This window comes from Oreochromis niloticus, linkage group LG5, assembly GCF_001858045.2.
Source record: "Oreochromis niloticus isolate F11D_XX linkage group LG5, O_niloticus_UMD_NMBU, whole genome shotgun sequence".
Taxonomy (NCBI): domain Eukaryota; kingdom Metazoa; phylum Chordata; class Actinopteri; order Cichliformes; family Cichlidae; genus Oreochromis; species Oreochromis niloticus.
Window position 1 is genome coordinate 25111961 of NC_031970.2, and position 14893 is coordinate 25126853.

Sequence of the window (14893 nt, forward strand, 5' to 3'; positions counted from 1 at the left end):
ACACAAATCTTTTTACACGTCCAGTGTGTAAAGGCCTTAACACAAAGCGTCGTGTTTGTTGAAATTCAAACACAGCACAAACATCTCATACCAACTGTCAAGCACGGTGGTGGAGGGGTGAGGATTTGGGCTTGTTTTATAGCCACAGGATCTCAGAAACCTTGCATTCATTGAGTCAACCTTGTACTCCCTGTATGCCAAGGTATTCTAGAGATACATGTGAGGTCATCTGTCTGACAGGTAAATCTTGGCTGAAACTGGGTGATGAAACGGGGACAATGACGCCAAGTACGGCAGAAAATCTACAACAGATTGGCTGAAAAAGAAAACGATCAACATATTTCAATTTCAAATCGCAATCCAGGCCTCAACCTGATTGAAATACTGTGGTGGGACCTTAAGAAACAAGAAGAAACATTTTAAGAAGCCAGGCCCAAATCCCTCCACGATGTGAGAGACTGACAAAGTGACATACACAACCATTACTTCAAGTTACAGGCTACTGAATCATGAGGTGATTTATCTTTTTCACATGACTGTAGGAAACATGCCTAAATTGTTCAAATCATTGGCAGATGACACTAATTTATATTGCTCTGGGAAAGGTTTGCAACAGCTTCTGCACACAAATAAAGAACCTGAAAGTCTTGAAGGAATTAATATGTTTTCGCTAAACTACAGGGAAACGTATTATGTATAATAACAGGCAAACAAAGTGAACCGATCGAATCGACGGTTAATAGCGGAGCTTGTAGAGAGACAGAAACACATGTTTACACTTAGAGCCAAATTTTTCGGAAGAAGAAGGTCAAGATTTCCTAACCTGCAAGGTAACCAGAAACCTGTCACCACTCTGCCCCTCCTCGTTCAGACTCAGCACCAAAAATCCTGCTGTGGCTCCATATGGTCTGCAGGGTTAGACTCACTGGGAGATTCTCGTGTGGGAGAGAGATGTGCGGGGTTGACAAAAATAGAAATCAGTGTGTCAAAGTGGATGTAGGGACAGAGGAGCTTTACACCATATGGTCAGAAGGTGACTGGGTTGATGTCTAATGGGATTGGTCTAATCTGCTTTTACGTTAATCAAAAGAGATGAAGAGAGAAAGATTCAATCACTTAGCTTTAGAGTCTGTCAAGTTCTACTAGCTGATTGTACGAATTATTTTAAAGGAAAAGCTGAATACAGGAGAAATACGTCCCTATAAAACCTGTTCTTCTGCTACAGCGCAAACAATGTGAGATGAGAACATTTTTACAAGGATGGATTACCACATCAAAACAAAGCCAGAAGAAGTTTTCTTATAGGCTTAAATTCCCTGAACAATAAAATGAGATGGTCTGTCTTTTCACATGCATTGCCTGCTTGCTTATTTGTTCAGCCTTGCCTCATATTTGAATAAAGATTTTAATAAGGGCAGCCTGACCTACTGCTGATGGAAAGAAGGTGCCACACCCAGGCTCAGGCAAAATAATGGTACACGCATCATTTTTACCCTAAGGCAACCCTCATATTTTCAAGATCAGCTGGCAATAAACACCTGTGTCAAATTCTGTTACGTATACCCGGCTACCTAGTCATCACACACCACTTCTCTAGTTTCTGCATCCAGTCATGTTGCTCAACCGGTTTCTCCTCCTCCTCCTATTCCTCCTCCTCCTCCTGTTGCGTGTGTACCTGACTTTTTCATCCCACTGGACACCAGCCTGCAAAGTGTAAACAGCCATGAATCACCAGTGTCTGTGATCACGCTGCCTTCGTTCTTACGAAAGCAGGCGTCTTCTTCCAGATTTTTCTTGACAGGATTATTTTTAGCAGTCTTGTGTTTTGGTTCTGTGTCACATCAGGACACGAGACACAAAGGACATAAAAGGACAAGAGAAAAGTTGAGAAATATTACGAGGAGGGGCTATTTAATCTATATATAATGAGATTTAATCAGCTAATCACATGGCAGCAAATAAGGCCATTTAGGCATGTAGACACAGTCAAGATGATCAGAAGTTCAAATGGATCAGAAAAGGGAAGGAAGGTGATTTAAGTGACTTAGAATATGGCATCTTTGTTTATGTTAGATAAGTGTTTCAGAAACTGCTGATCTACTGGAATTTTCCAGCATAACCATCTCTAGAGTCTATAGAGAATTGTCCAAAAAAGAAAAGTCCCCCGCTGACATCAGAGGTCACACTGCATCGAGCTGGTAGGAGGGCAGCAGTGACTTAAATAACCGCTTATTGGTATGCAGAAGAGCATTTCTGAGAGCACAACACTTAGATCCTTGAAGCAGAAGACCACACCGGGTGCCACTTTTGTCAGCTAGGAACAGGATTCAGACAGCAGGGTCATAATTTAGCATAATCAACATGAAGTTTCACATGTCACAGAAGCTGTAAATGAACAACAACAACAAAATTAATGTCAGCAATTCTACACTTACTTTGTTTCACTACCTAGAACTAAAAAGCAGTCCAATAGCCTGGAAGACTGAATCATCTTCCCGTATGTGTGCTGTGTATTTTCTCACATCTGTTCCTTATATCTTTATGACTTTAATAAAGGTGGCATAATAACAAGGCAGCCTCAGTATAAAAGGCTATTGACTCATCCATCACCGACTGTAACCTGATCGCTGACTGAAATCCAGATCACTTAAAAGTGATTCATTGTGCTGACTGCAGTGTAAGCCGCTTTTTTCCTGACACAAGCTCCTGATGTCAGACAGAAAAAAAACCCAAACAACCCCCCCCGGTTTCCTTGAAGGTGAGAGCTTCACACATGGAATTAAATAAATAAAAAAAGCACATTTCAATCCAGAAATCACCCCAAAGCCTAACAGTTCATTGAAGTCATTTTTATTTTTTCTTAGAAAAACAAACTATCACAACTTCATTTGGTTACTGTACAGTTTCTCTCATAGTCACTCAGTTTTGATAACAGGTTGTGATTTCATGCTGAACACCAAACACCCTCCTACTAACTCACACCACTAGTACAACATGACAGTATATGACTTTTCTCTTTTTTTCTTCTTCTTTTTTTCATTTTTTTTTGCATTTGACATCCTTTGATATTTAGGAGTGAAAAGCATTAGAAACCACTTCTATAAAAAAAAAAAAAATGGAGACAGAGTAGAAATCCCTGACCGTTTCACTTAGAAAATGAGGGACAAGAGAAAGAACTCTTTGAACGGTGTGGTCCATACCAACATGCACCTGACATGTTTCTGTGTGCGTGTCTGTGTGTGTGCATTCTGGACAGCACCATTATTCACTGTGTATGTGAGAGTTTAAGAGGTTCCCTGCCCTACATGAGACAGAGTGAGAAAAAAAAAAAAAAAAAAAGGAGCAATAAAAGTGAATGTGGGGGAGGAGAGAGAATCTAGGTCAGATTGTGGAGCATGCAGACCCCCTTCACAGACTCTCGTAAATACTCTCGCTCTGAACGGACTGGGCTTACATGCCATCTTCATCCACAGTCGGGCTACATGACCATAAGTGGAACACAGTAAATTTTAAGATTAAGGGATGTATCAAGTATGTCTCCCTGAGAAACGTTTCTTTCAACAGTACCATTAAAATCGTTCGTTTTGTCAGTGGCTTGTCTTCCACACATCTCTCCTCCAGAGAATAAAAGATCCTGGCTCATATTAAACATACTGCCCTTCATTTTATCCCGTGATCTATCTTTCCTTGCACTACCCACCCATTAGGACCACTACCGCTAACAATCTCGGCAGCCAATTACAGGCACGGGCAGGTGACATTCATACAAAACTTTCCAGCCAATCAACCCAAAAGTGTTTAGGTGCTTTGACTTACGGCTCTCTCCCTCTCACTCTCTCTCTCTGTCTTGCAAACCAGTTGTGAGGTACCGAGCGCGACACCTTTGTGACCGAGTCCGAGCTCTACTGTCCTTCCGATTCCCCATTTTTTCCCCACTCGTGTACGGTGAAAATAGGAGGACGACGGTGGGCTATAAATAGGCTGTCCTATGCCCTCTCAGCGTTTTCCACAGTAGTGCCACGATGCTAATATTAACATCACATACTGAGCTGACACACAAGCGCAAGAGATGAGGAAAAGTGGTGTGTGTGTGTGTGTTTGTGTGTGTTTGGGGGGAGAAAAAGGAAAGAGGAAAAAAAACAAACTTCTTACTGCTGTTTTCAGAATCTGTCGCTACATAAAGCCAATCCTGTATTACCAGTCTGAAGGCATTTATGTTGTATATATGAGGGATAACTGAGTTAAGTGTTCGCAGAACCCAAACACTAACAATTTGTCTTCTACTTAAATTACGTTGGCTGAACAAATCTCGCTAAGTCTAACTTGATAAGAGTAATCTCTGTAGCCCTTTTCAAGTTTAAGAGTGTGAAGTGAGGCAAGTGACAGTGCAGGTGTGCTTCAGTGCGTTTTACCAAAACACAACACTTACGTGAGATCGCACACAGGTTAGAAACATTTCCTCATTGAACAAGCTGTCCACTCACACAAGGAAGTTTTCTTTTGTTTTTAAAAAGCATTATCTAATATCAAACCACGTCCTGTGGCTGTAAACGGAAAATCCACAGCCGCTGTATAAAAACTTTTGAGTGTTTCTTTTATTATTCCTCTCTTTCTCTTTTCAACTATTATTAAAAACCAAAGACTGGGGTGTCGACACCTCGCAGTAGAAAACAAATAAAAGAACAAACAAAGCTGTTTTAAAACCACTTTCTCCTGTACTCGGACTCCTCCTGAGGAGTGGAAAAACGTGGCGAGGGAGGAGATTAGAGGATTCTAGCTCTTGCTTTCTCTCTAAGAGACAAGTTTAGGTAGGACCGTGCGAAGAGGTATGCCCTCCCCTGAATCTCCCATCATGTTGCTTCTAAGTTTGTTGTTACTGGCAGTTGTAGAGCTTAAGCCAGGCCCCCCCTTGGCCAGAATAGAGGGAAAGGAGGTGCTGTGGTGCTCGGGGAGTCGTTTCACAGAAGCTCCTTGGCTCTTCTCTGTCCCGGGTATTGGTTTGGGAAGCCTGCGATACAGCCAAGGGTGTCTGAGGGCCTGGCTGGGGGTGAGGCGAGAAGACGGGTCCCAGTCCAAACACTTCTTTATGAAGTCAGTAAAGGCGGGGTCCTCGCAGCCCTTGAGTGCAGCACTCCAATCCTTGCTACCTGGAGGGCCTCTCATCTTGCCACGGCGCGAGCGGGACCCCGTCAGCACAGTGGCTCCGGTGGGCAAAGTGTTTGCACCGCAGTACCGAGGGTGGCCCTTGGAGTTGATGAAGTTTTTTGCTCTTTTGGCCTGCTCCAGGACCTTCTGCGGCGGCATCCCCAGCAGCTCCATGACACAGGCCAGCTGGTCGCCCTCATCTTCGCCGGGGAACAAGGGGTAGCCAGTCAGCAGCTCGGCCAGAATGCAACCAAAGCTCCACATGTCAATAGGAAGGCCGTAACGTGAACCGAGGATCACCTCCGGAGCTCGATAAAAACGAGACTGAATGTAGGTGTAGACCCGCTGGTGTTCAAAACAGCTGGAACCAAAGTCAATCACCTGGTAGGGGCAAGAGAATAAGAAATGATATAAATGAAAATGAAAACCAAACGCACAGACCCATTACAGCACAGACCGGGATGAGAAGGCGCCGCCTTTACCTTGATGCCGCTGCGACCCTGCTGTTTGAGCAAGATGTTCTCTGGCTTGAGGTCACAGTGGATGATTCTGTGCCTGCTTAAAGCCTCCAGGCACTGCAGGATGGAGTGTGCAAACTTCCTGACCAGTGCCAGACTGAAGCCCTGGAACTTGTTGCGTTTGATAAGCTCATACAGGTTCATGCTGAGCAACTCAAAGGTCATGCAGATGTGGTTGCGGAAGGTGAAGTTTTCGAGCATGTGCACAACATTCATGGTGCCGTTACGATCCTGCTTCCGCAAGTGCTCCAGGATGCGGATTTCCTCCTGCGCCTGCCGGTGGAAACGCTTCTCGTTGCGCACCATTTTCAGAGCCAGGTGTTGCTGCAGTTTGTGGTCATATACCTTCGCAACCTGGCCAAAGCTACCTTTACCAATGATCTGTAGAGAGTAAGACAAAGGACAAGCATTTGTTTAGCTGAAAATGAAAGAACAAATTTAAAGCCACAAACATCAGAACACATCTGACCTTGAGGAACTCGTAGCGGTAAGCCAGGTGGTCATGGGCGACGTGAATATAACCTCCTTGCTCGTCATCGTAGCCGCAGTTGTTGCTACCTCCGGCAATTGCGGGCCTCTTCTTTGCATTGGGTCCCACAAAGTAAATGTCTGGGTAGGAGTGGATCTCCGCCTGTTCCAGGGTGGTGAGCTGAGTTCGGTACAGTCTCAGAGCCTGATCAGGAGTGAGTGGGCCGCACACTTTGCTGCTGTTAACGCCATTCCCGGCTACATGCGGGCCAGAGGATTCAACAGAGCCCTTACTGGATTCAGTGCTGTTGCAAATGAGGATGGCAGAAATGTGTTAATGGACAGCTTGACTGGTCATCATCTCGCCTGTTACATTTTAATTAATTAGCATGCTCTTAGTTAGCATGTCCATCTTTCTCACCTGTCCACACTGTGCTCTTTGGACAGGCTGGGGGCTGGGGCAGGCTTAGTGGGTGTCTCATGGGTGGTCCCACTGTTCAGTGTGGTTGCTGTGGTTATGGCATTGACCTTGCGGTTGCTAGATGAGTCATCATACAGGTACTTCACCTTTGACGGGCCACCTCGGATGGTCACCTGATCCCTCATTACAGCCTTGTTACTGACAACCTATTGACACAGAGGCAAAACAAGACTTTAGAGAACGCAGTTGGTGAATATCAGAGCAAATGCAGTTTATTTTGCTGTATTTGATGCAGATCAAAATATCAACACCCAACTGCAGAGTCTCAGGTGGAGAGAAATGAGCACACATCCACTTTGCAGTTGGTTAACCAGCACGACGGGATCCAGATCCTGTCTGGCAGCAAATGCTAATGCGCGATGTCCCCTCCTCCACTTCCAAAACACATGCAAAACGACCCACATCCCCACGTACTTGTTTGTATACTTGCTTAGATGTAAGATACCACTAATCTTTGTTAGTGCTGTCATAATCTTGCTATAAACATTTAACTTCTAAATTACTCCTTAATTACTACAAATGGCAAATACATACAAAATCAAGTTCCAAATAAAAGAAAGTGATCGCACAATCACTAGGCCATTTTTTTCCCCACCATAACTGTCCACAACCTTTAAAAGTGACAGTTCCACCTTTGCTTGGGGGTGAAGGTTAAAGGAGTTTAAAGAACGGTCTCGAGTCTCGCCGGAGAGCAGCTTCGTTTCAGCAACCCCAGGAATTCATTCCTCCTCGCTCTCTCTCTCTCTAGCGGAAAGAACGCTCCGCAAGATTATGGAGCGCAAGGGAAATGACGGTCATTAAAGTTGAATTATACTGTTAAACTATAGAAGATGTGTGGCTGTTAAGACATGAACTCACCAAAGCCTTCGTACAAGCAGTTAGACTGGAGAGGGATATATGCTCGCGCTTTTTGTCTGTCTCCCTTACACATGAACACTTTTTACTCTAAGGGCAGGCCGGTTTTGGGACGATTGTTTTGTTTTTTTAGGAAAAGTGGGTGTTGATCATCCACGGAGAAAGGACTCAGCTGAGAGTGTGTTTTTTGGGCTCTCTAAAAATAGAGTGGGAATGCGGGATGGGTTTCCATACATGTAACTATATAGTCTTAACTTATTACAACAGCTCTGCTGCTGACCCAGGGTCTCATGCAGCTGTTGTTCCAAAGTACACAGTGAATGTCATTGATCGAGCCCCTTCACCCAGACACACACACAAATATTGACATACATATCAAAGCTCTCCACACGGGGAACAGCGTCTGTGATGGATTACTGACTGACCCGGCTGAAAAATACAATAAAAATTCAAACGTAAAAGGGCTCGAAACGGGGAGAGAAATCAGAGCGTGCGGCACTTCTCTCACTCAGGTATTACAGAGGGTGGAGTCCCCTGTGTGCAAATCTGCATGGTGCAACAGATGGAGGAGAGCTAATCTCTTTGCTGCTACAGAAACACCTCGGTATCCTTTTCTCCTCTCTCTGAAGCTCACACAAGGTTGCAGCAACCACACAAACCTCTGTCACAAACAAAGCAAATGTTGGTATTATTACGCTGCTGTAATTTGGGTGACAGTCAGAACACGGCTATAAAAGGTGGGGGCTCGTGAATTAAACTTACTATGAGTACAAGTTATTAAAGCAGATCATCTAACACAGAACAGGCCTGGCATCAGTTTATTACTTTAATAGAGCATGAGGCTAGTGTCTGAGGACTGAACACGCTGAACTGGGGCGAGTTACTGTCAGTCACATTCACCGGAGGACAGTACCTCTGTGAGCGTGACACAAAATACAAAGGAAGAAGGATGGGACTAGAATAGAAAACTAGGGCTAAACTCTGTGCAAGCCCAGTGATGGAGGATTACACGAGCTAGGGGAAGGGGAGGAAAGGGGGAGAATGCTGATTGGCGAGTTTGTTTGTGGGTCACATTTTCAAGCCCAATAAATCTTTACAATATATCAAACCAGGCTTTTTCATCTACTGACATGTAGGCCTGTGGACTATTGTTGTTTGTGTGTATGTGCATTTTATTTTGCCATAGGGGGCATTTATAAGATCATATATATATATTCAACAGATCATTTATTTTTGTTAATAACCCTCCTTTAATGTAAAACTGGCTAAAAAGCTCAAAGCAAATCCCTCATTATCTTTCGGAATGGATTAACAGAACTGCAAAAGGTAATTATGGTATATGGGCCAATTTATTGAGATTAATGAGCTCATATCATCAGTGAAAGTTACCGTAAGCATGCATGCATGCAAGATAAGCGCATTCTGTAGTCACTTTAGCCGAAGAATCAAAATGGCCAATTCACGGTAGTTTCTCTGACGCAAGCACCGAGAACTGCCGGGGCACTTTGATGCCCTAGGACAGTAAATGAGTCTTACTTACACAATGCTGTTAAATGAAGGGTATAAAAATTTACTGAAAGTCACATGTTGGAGATAAGGAAACAGATAAGCTGCCCATCCTACGCAGCCAGAACACAGTGGAACAAAGGAGGGGGGGGGGACACGGGACTGGCAAGGGAATATCTCTCAGAGGAGCAGGAAGTCTGGAGACAGAGTGTGCTCCAGCACAGGAAATAGGGCTTAACTGGCTATGCGCGTATGCGTGCGTGTTTGTGTGTGTTTACTTACTGTGTGTTTGGGCATTGGGGGTAGCCCCGATGGACTGTTTGTGTCTGCTTCGTCTTTCAGGATGTGGTCGGTCCTCATGTACGAGTCGTACAGACCGTCACCATGGCGAGCTGCAGGGACAATGATGAACAAAGTCAATCAGTGTGATGATGTGATCCTATTAAATCTGCAGCAAACGTGCGCTCGGTGGTAAAAGCACAGAACGATCTTCGAAGGTAACGTCAACAGAATGCAATTTAATTTTCTCCACAGAGACGCACTATCCTTGTTTGACCAAATCAGGCAATGTCCTATTAATCATCTCATCAATCACACCAGCAGTTCCAGTTACCCTGATGCTAAAACAAATTGCATTGTACAACTGGACAAATCCCTTGAGCCACCACAGCAAGACATCTTGCATTACACCGATCTCTGTATGCCAGTGGGGATGAATACGGTCTCCCACAACAGGCTAGCTCACAGTTGCTGTGAAAAGACCACCATTATCAGATACATCACTGTAGCTATTGTACCCAATACATTGTGTCTAAGGCCAGCGCTCCAACCTGACCAGCTTACACGCGGCTTAGGGTCCCAGATCGCTAGCGCTGCAAGTGGTATTATTGGCCTAATGGGGGTAACAGATGCCTCTGTGACGACAGCATCTTTCCGTCTGCCCATCTGTCCATTCAGCCCAAATCATGTGGTGCACACACCAGGTGTGTATGGAATTAGAGCTAATATAGAGGGATGCTTGTGCCTGTCATTCAATAGTGCTGTGTTTCATGCTCACCTCTTTGGCATTGAGCCAAACACCTAATACGAGATGATACGGCCACAGTAGATGGACGAGCACGGCATTTGGGACTGTGGGTGGAAGCCAATTACAAAAATGGCAATCGCTCCCATTGGCCAACTGTTTACCACAACAGTCATCGAGCTTACGTGCTAGCTGATACACCAACTGATTAAAACTAACTGTGTAAAGTGCAGCTTGAAATCAGGGTGAGTAGCTCGTTAGCCGAAATTGTGGCGAGTTTGGCGTTCTCAGAGCGTGCTGTAACCATGTGTAGGTGCGTCAGAGGCTATGTTCCCAGCACAGGCTTGCTTCTGGACAGATTAGACCTGCTGCCTGGATACGCACGCATTAAACCTGCACAGCACTGCAAACAGTGGCATTAGGACTACACACACAATATTAGCCAAGCACAGACTCCATTAGCCCTTAGCAAACTCCTAATCGCTCAGTGGGTGCTCAGCACTTTTTGTACAGAATCTAAATTTGTTGTCCAAGCAAATCTTGAAAGGAAAAAAAAAAAAAGAAGAAACAGAGAGCAAACGTCTGTGTAACCCCAAACATCCAGCCCGCTATGTCCAGCTGGCGTTCAGCTCTCCCCACTATGAAAACCCTCCTCGGCACTGTAAAGGATAGAGAACAGGGTTCAGGCAAACAAACGCAGCAGCTCATGTGTCATAAAACGTGTGAGCGTGGCTGTGGTGGTGGTGGGGGAAAGGCTCAGCTTTTTGTCCTCTTCCTGGCATTCTGGACAAAGTGTGTTTTACAGAGGCAAGGTAAACCACAGGGTTCATATGACATGACATAACGATGAGAGCCCTGTCACTATTTCATTCTTTCTTTCTTGGCTTTGCCATTTAGTAATCATGTTACCAGCTTAAAAAGAAAAAAAAAAATCAGCACATAAGCAAACAAAAAACAGATCAGTTACAGTGTCATAAAACAATAATAACAATGGTCATAGTACAAATTCCAAAACAGCGTCTTAAAAGGATGCCAACCTGATATTACTGCTTATCAACCCCTTTGATAGAACAATAAAAGTTTACGAGAAAGATGAAAATAAGAAAATAAAATAAGCTTCCTGGTGTGACATTCAAAACCTTCTTAGATAAAAGTCTTGTAATTGATAAGGGTAAGCAAAAGGAAAAGAAAACTTGTTTACATGTCGGGTCTTGTGAGAAGCCCACGGCACTGTTACAGTAGCTTCATGTATACGTGCTCTATCCCCACAGACACGACGTGACCACAAAGATACTTGTGAAACTAACCAGTTCTGCATCTACTTGGAGAGCATTTTTTTAAAATCCCAATCATACTCACCTCTAAATTATCCCAAAATAAATCCTATTCACACGACCACGAGGAAGCGAAGGTACAGATAAACAACGCTTTACTTTGTTTTGGTTACCTGTTGCTATTGGGCCCTCTGGTTTCCGGCTTATGATCATCATGATTGCAATTAATATTAGATGCCAGCATCCAAAGTGGGGAAAAAATCCGATTAAAAAAAAAAAGGAGAATAAAAGTTCAAACTAGCAAACTGAGCTACTAGTATTAAAAAGTCTGCTGTTGTAGTGTTTTGCTAGCAGTCCGAGTACCCGTTAGTTGTCTTTTCGACTGAACTCAAGTTATTTTCCTTTCTGTATCAGCAAGCTTTCTTCCCAGTGTAAGCAGTAGTTTCTTCTTAGTTTTATTGTGTTTTCATGTGCTGCTCTCACACTCGTCTTGGCTAACATGGGCCAAGCTACAATTTAAAAAAAAATGAACAGGCGGTGGGGGTCGTTTCCCTCAGCTAACTAGCCAGCTAGCTCGCAGAGCCACGAAACACTCGTCCGCCGGAGAGCTGCTTCCTCCGTTAGTTTGAGTCCAAATATCACAGCTCGATGGTCTGACCCATGTGTCCCTCGCCTTTCTCTGACAGTACAATGAGTCGATCCAGAGCACCATTCCCGTGCCTATTCCTGGTAAGCTGGCTTGGTAGTTAGCAAACAAGAGCCCCCAGGATTTGTCCTCCTTCGGGACAGCTTGGGGGGGGTGCTTCGCTCGTCTTTGGGGATGGCTAGCCCAGAGCAGGCTAACTGTATTCACGCCTCATGTTTATACTGCATTAATAACCGGAGGAGAATCCCCGTCGCGTAAAAGCTTCACCTGAGGTCAGTGCAGTAAAGCTGCACTGTTAAATCCTTCTTCTGTGCGCTGCGAGTATCTTATTCGACGGTGCAGCTGTGTGTTGTTGCTAAGGGCGTCTTCACTGAGTTCAGAGTCAGCAGGCGGACGGAGGGAGGGAGCAGGGCGGCGCTTACCGGGCATCCAGACGGCCGGCAGAAGGGCGCCCTGTAGCGTCCACATGGGGCTCTGCAGAGGAGCCAACGGGAAAGTGGTCGAGCTTGTACATGCATAAGAACAGCACAGGTCGTTTTTTCTCACATCACTGCACGAAAAAGCAAGGAAAAACAAACAAACAAACAAACAAACAAAAGACTGATGTAAAGAATTAGCAAGTGGTGCACTTGTGTAGAAGAGAGCCATAAGTTTCAGAAACACCCGGGCTATTTCTGCGGCAAGAGTCCTGTAAAAGGCCTATAAGCAACACTCTTCTAATAAATTATTAGCAATGCTATTATCTCAAAGTAATTATTATATATTATAAAGCTATTATAAAGGTGGTTTTATTAGAAAGTGGTGCAAAAGGGTCAATAATTTGCTGATTCCTGTATTTGAACTGTGGATACATGCTAAATGTGGGTTTGTTTTGTTGTTTATTTGTTTGTTTGTTTGTTTTTTACTGTTTTCAGACATTTCTACAGTGCAATAGGTCCACTGATGGGCTAATAAAGTCAGATGCACATATATGGCATAATATACTGTGCCACTACCCTTTTCATGCTTGTTTGTTAATGTTTTAAGAATATGATTACCTGTGATCTGCAGCCCAAGAATTAAGCATGGCTTCTCCTCTCCCTCTGCATACCCTATGAGGGAAAGCTGTGGATTGAAACCGGAGAGTGTTTGGAGATCTATACAAGGCTGGATATAGTTAGGGGCAGGGCAGAGGACAGACAGAGTGAGACCCAGCAGGCATGAGAAGGGTAGCAGGCTATATTCAGATAGTGATACATGCTGGGCAGAGGGTGATTCTAATCTTAGCTCTTTCTCAGAGGTGAGAAGAGGGGGTCTCTCTATATTTGCTGCCACAAATACATACACTGACACACTTTCATTTAGACCCCCCCGGGCAGCAACCGACCCTTAAAACCTGTTGCTTATTCTTAGATGGTGGTGTATAGAGTGAGTAGGGTGACAATGCCTATAAACTGATCTGCTTATTGCACTTGCCTCTCAAGAGGTTTCAAGGTGTAAGCCTGTGGACCATGTGCCACTTTTAATCGCAGTGAAGTGAATTTAAAACTGCGGCCCAGTGGGACCAGGTGCAAAGCTACCTATAGGTCCTTGAGGTGGGGGTCTGGGGGGGTCTGGCTGTATTTAGTCTGAGGCTGTGACAGACACTGACACTTGTGGGTTTATTCACCTGACACCACATTTTAAATGCTCTTGAAAACAAACTCATCTGCGAGGATACGTGTCAAAATATGAATACTTTCTCACCAGAACATATAACAACAAAATAATGGAGCTGTGCATGAACTCACACTACCTGTTACACAGTGATTACTAGTGATTGCTGTTGTTATAAGAACCCGCCACCTGCTGGTGATTTCGCAGCAATGCAAGCTGGTTCTGGCGGAGAATCTTGTCATTTTAGAAACAGCAAGACAAGAAGAACAATTACATTTTTTAATATTGGTAATAGTAAGGTTATTTTTATGCTTATATGTGTAACGGCAGTACACTAATCAAATGTAAAAACCAGAAACTCATTATTCAAATATTGATCATAAAAAATGATGTCAAATTTTATTTCCATTTCATTTTTTTCACCCTTTAAGATCTTTAAAACTTATAGTACCATCTGATGGGAGGAGTGGCCCATATAAGAGTTCACAGAGCAAATCTTAAGCGGTTAAGCACTTCCTTTAAATGAACCACCGTGCATCACCCAGTTCATGGGAAAAGGGAAGCAAAGGGACTGAATGTTACCACAAAGGTTTATTTCCTTAATGCTGCCTCTGATGAGCTGCATACAAACCCGGCTCTCTTTTGCCCAACAACAAACAAGGAGTTTCTCCGGGTCTGTAGTAACATCATCTTTCTTTTGCTCTTCTTGAGAGAAACTACACTGCCGAGTCAGACAGTAACTGGGTCAACCTTATCAGCTTCTACCTCTCTGTTGTTATTTTGTCGTTGGTTTGTACACGGGAAACAAGCTTCACGCTGCATGTACATAAATGTGCCAGTAGGGGGCACCAAAAGATCTATTTTTTACACACTTTTATGTGATTTTAGGGCCACGCAAATATTTTATCCGTACTCAGGACCACTTTATGTTCATGTCCATCTTCTCACCCAAAGTAAAGTCCACTATGATGGTGTCAAAATGAATTTTGCATCAGTTTGTTCATTTACTCAGTGTAAATAAAGCACAGCTTGTGTGGGCCGTTATATTTTCATTAACATTTAATAATGCAGCTGTATCCTCAAACATCATCTTTGATTATTGTTCATTTTTACTTAAACAGTTGCATAATGAGTGAATCATAGTGCGGTGGCGTAACACCTGCCTGCTTCAGCATGTGCCACAACTCTCATTCACAGGGTGTAAGATCATTGTGCAACCTACACGTGTCTGTGCTTCGTATATATTTTACTTGATCATCCACCATCCACAGAGCCTCTTTATTCATATCAGAATATCAGAGTGCTTTGCGATTTTTTATTTATCATTACATCTTGTATGAG

At 43.8% G+C, this 14893-nt stretch overlaps 1 protein-coding gene across 3 annotated transcripts; it reads right to left on the minus strand.

The window, feature by feature from the left end:
- Window positions 1-2833: 2833 nt before the first annotated feature.
- dyrk3 (dual specificity tyrosine phosphorylation regulated kinase 3) lies at window positions 2834-13013 on the minus strand. 3 transcript variants are annotated; one of them, XM_005469371.3, is made up of 6 exons: window positions 12955-13013; window positions 9256-9365; window positions 6553-6758; window positions 6133-6436; window positions 5628-6044; window positions 2834-5526 (listed from the first exon to the last, which is right to left on the minus strand). In XM_005469371.3, exons 2-6 carry the CDS (start codon window positions 9331-9333, stop codon window positions 4792-4794), a joined length of 1740 nt encoding a protein of 579 aa, XP_005469428.1. In that variant the 5' UTR covers window positions 9334-9365; window positions 12955-13013; the 3' UTR covers window positions 2834-4791. The 3 variants fall into 3 exon arrangements, with proteins under 3 accessions (XP_005469428.1, XP_005469426.1, XP_005469427.1); XM_005469369.4 differs by lacking the exon at window positions 12955-13013 and adding an exon at window positions 11445-12327; XM_005469370.3 differs by lacking the exon at window positions 12955-13013 and adding an exon at window positions 11357-11423.
- Between the last annotated feature and the right edge of the window lie 1880 nt (window positions 13014-14893).

Coding starts and splice junctions, on each gene's coding strand:
- dyrk3 (XM_005469369.4), bottom strand. CDS start 11,487: ATGATGATCATAAGCCGGAAACCAGAGGGCCCAATAGCAACAG. Junction 6,759..9,255: donor CCCCAATGCCCAAACACACA/GTAAGTAAACAC, acceptor CTGTGTCAATAG/GTTGTCAGTAACAAGGCTGT. Junction 6,045..6,132: donor ACCGCTACGAGTTCCTCAAG/GTCAGATGTGTT, acceptor TACTCTCTACAG/ATCATTGGTAAAGGTAGCTT.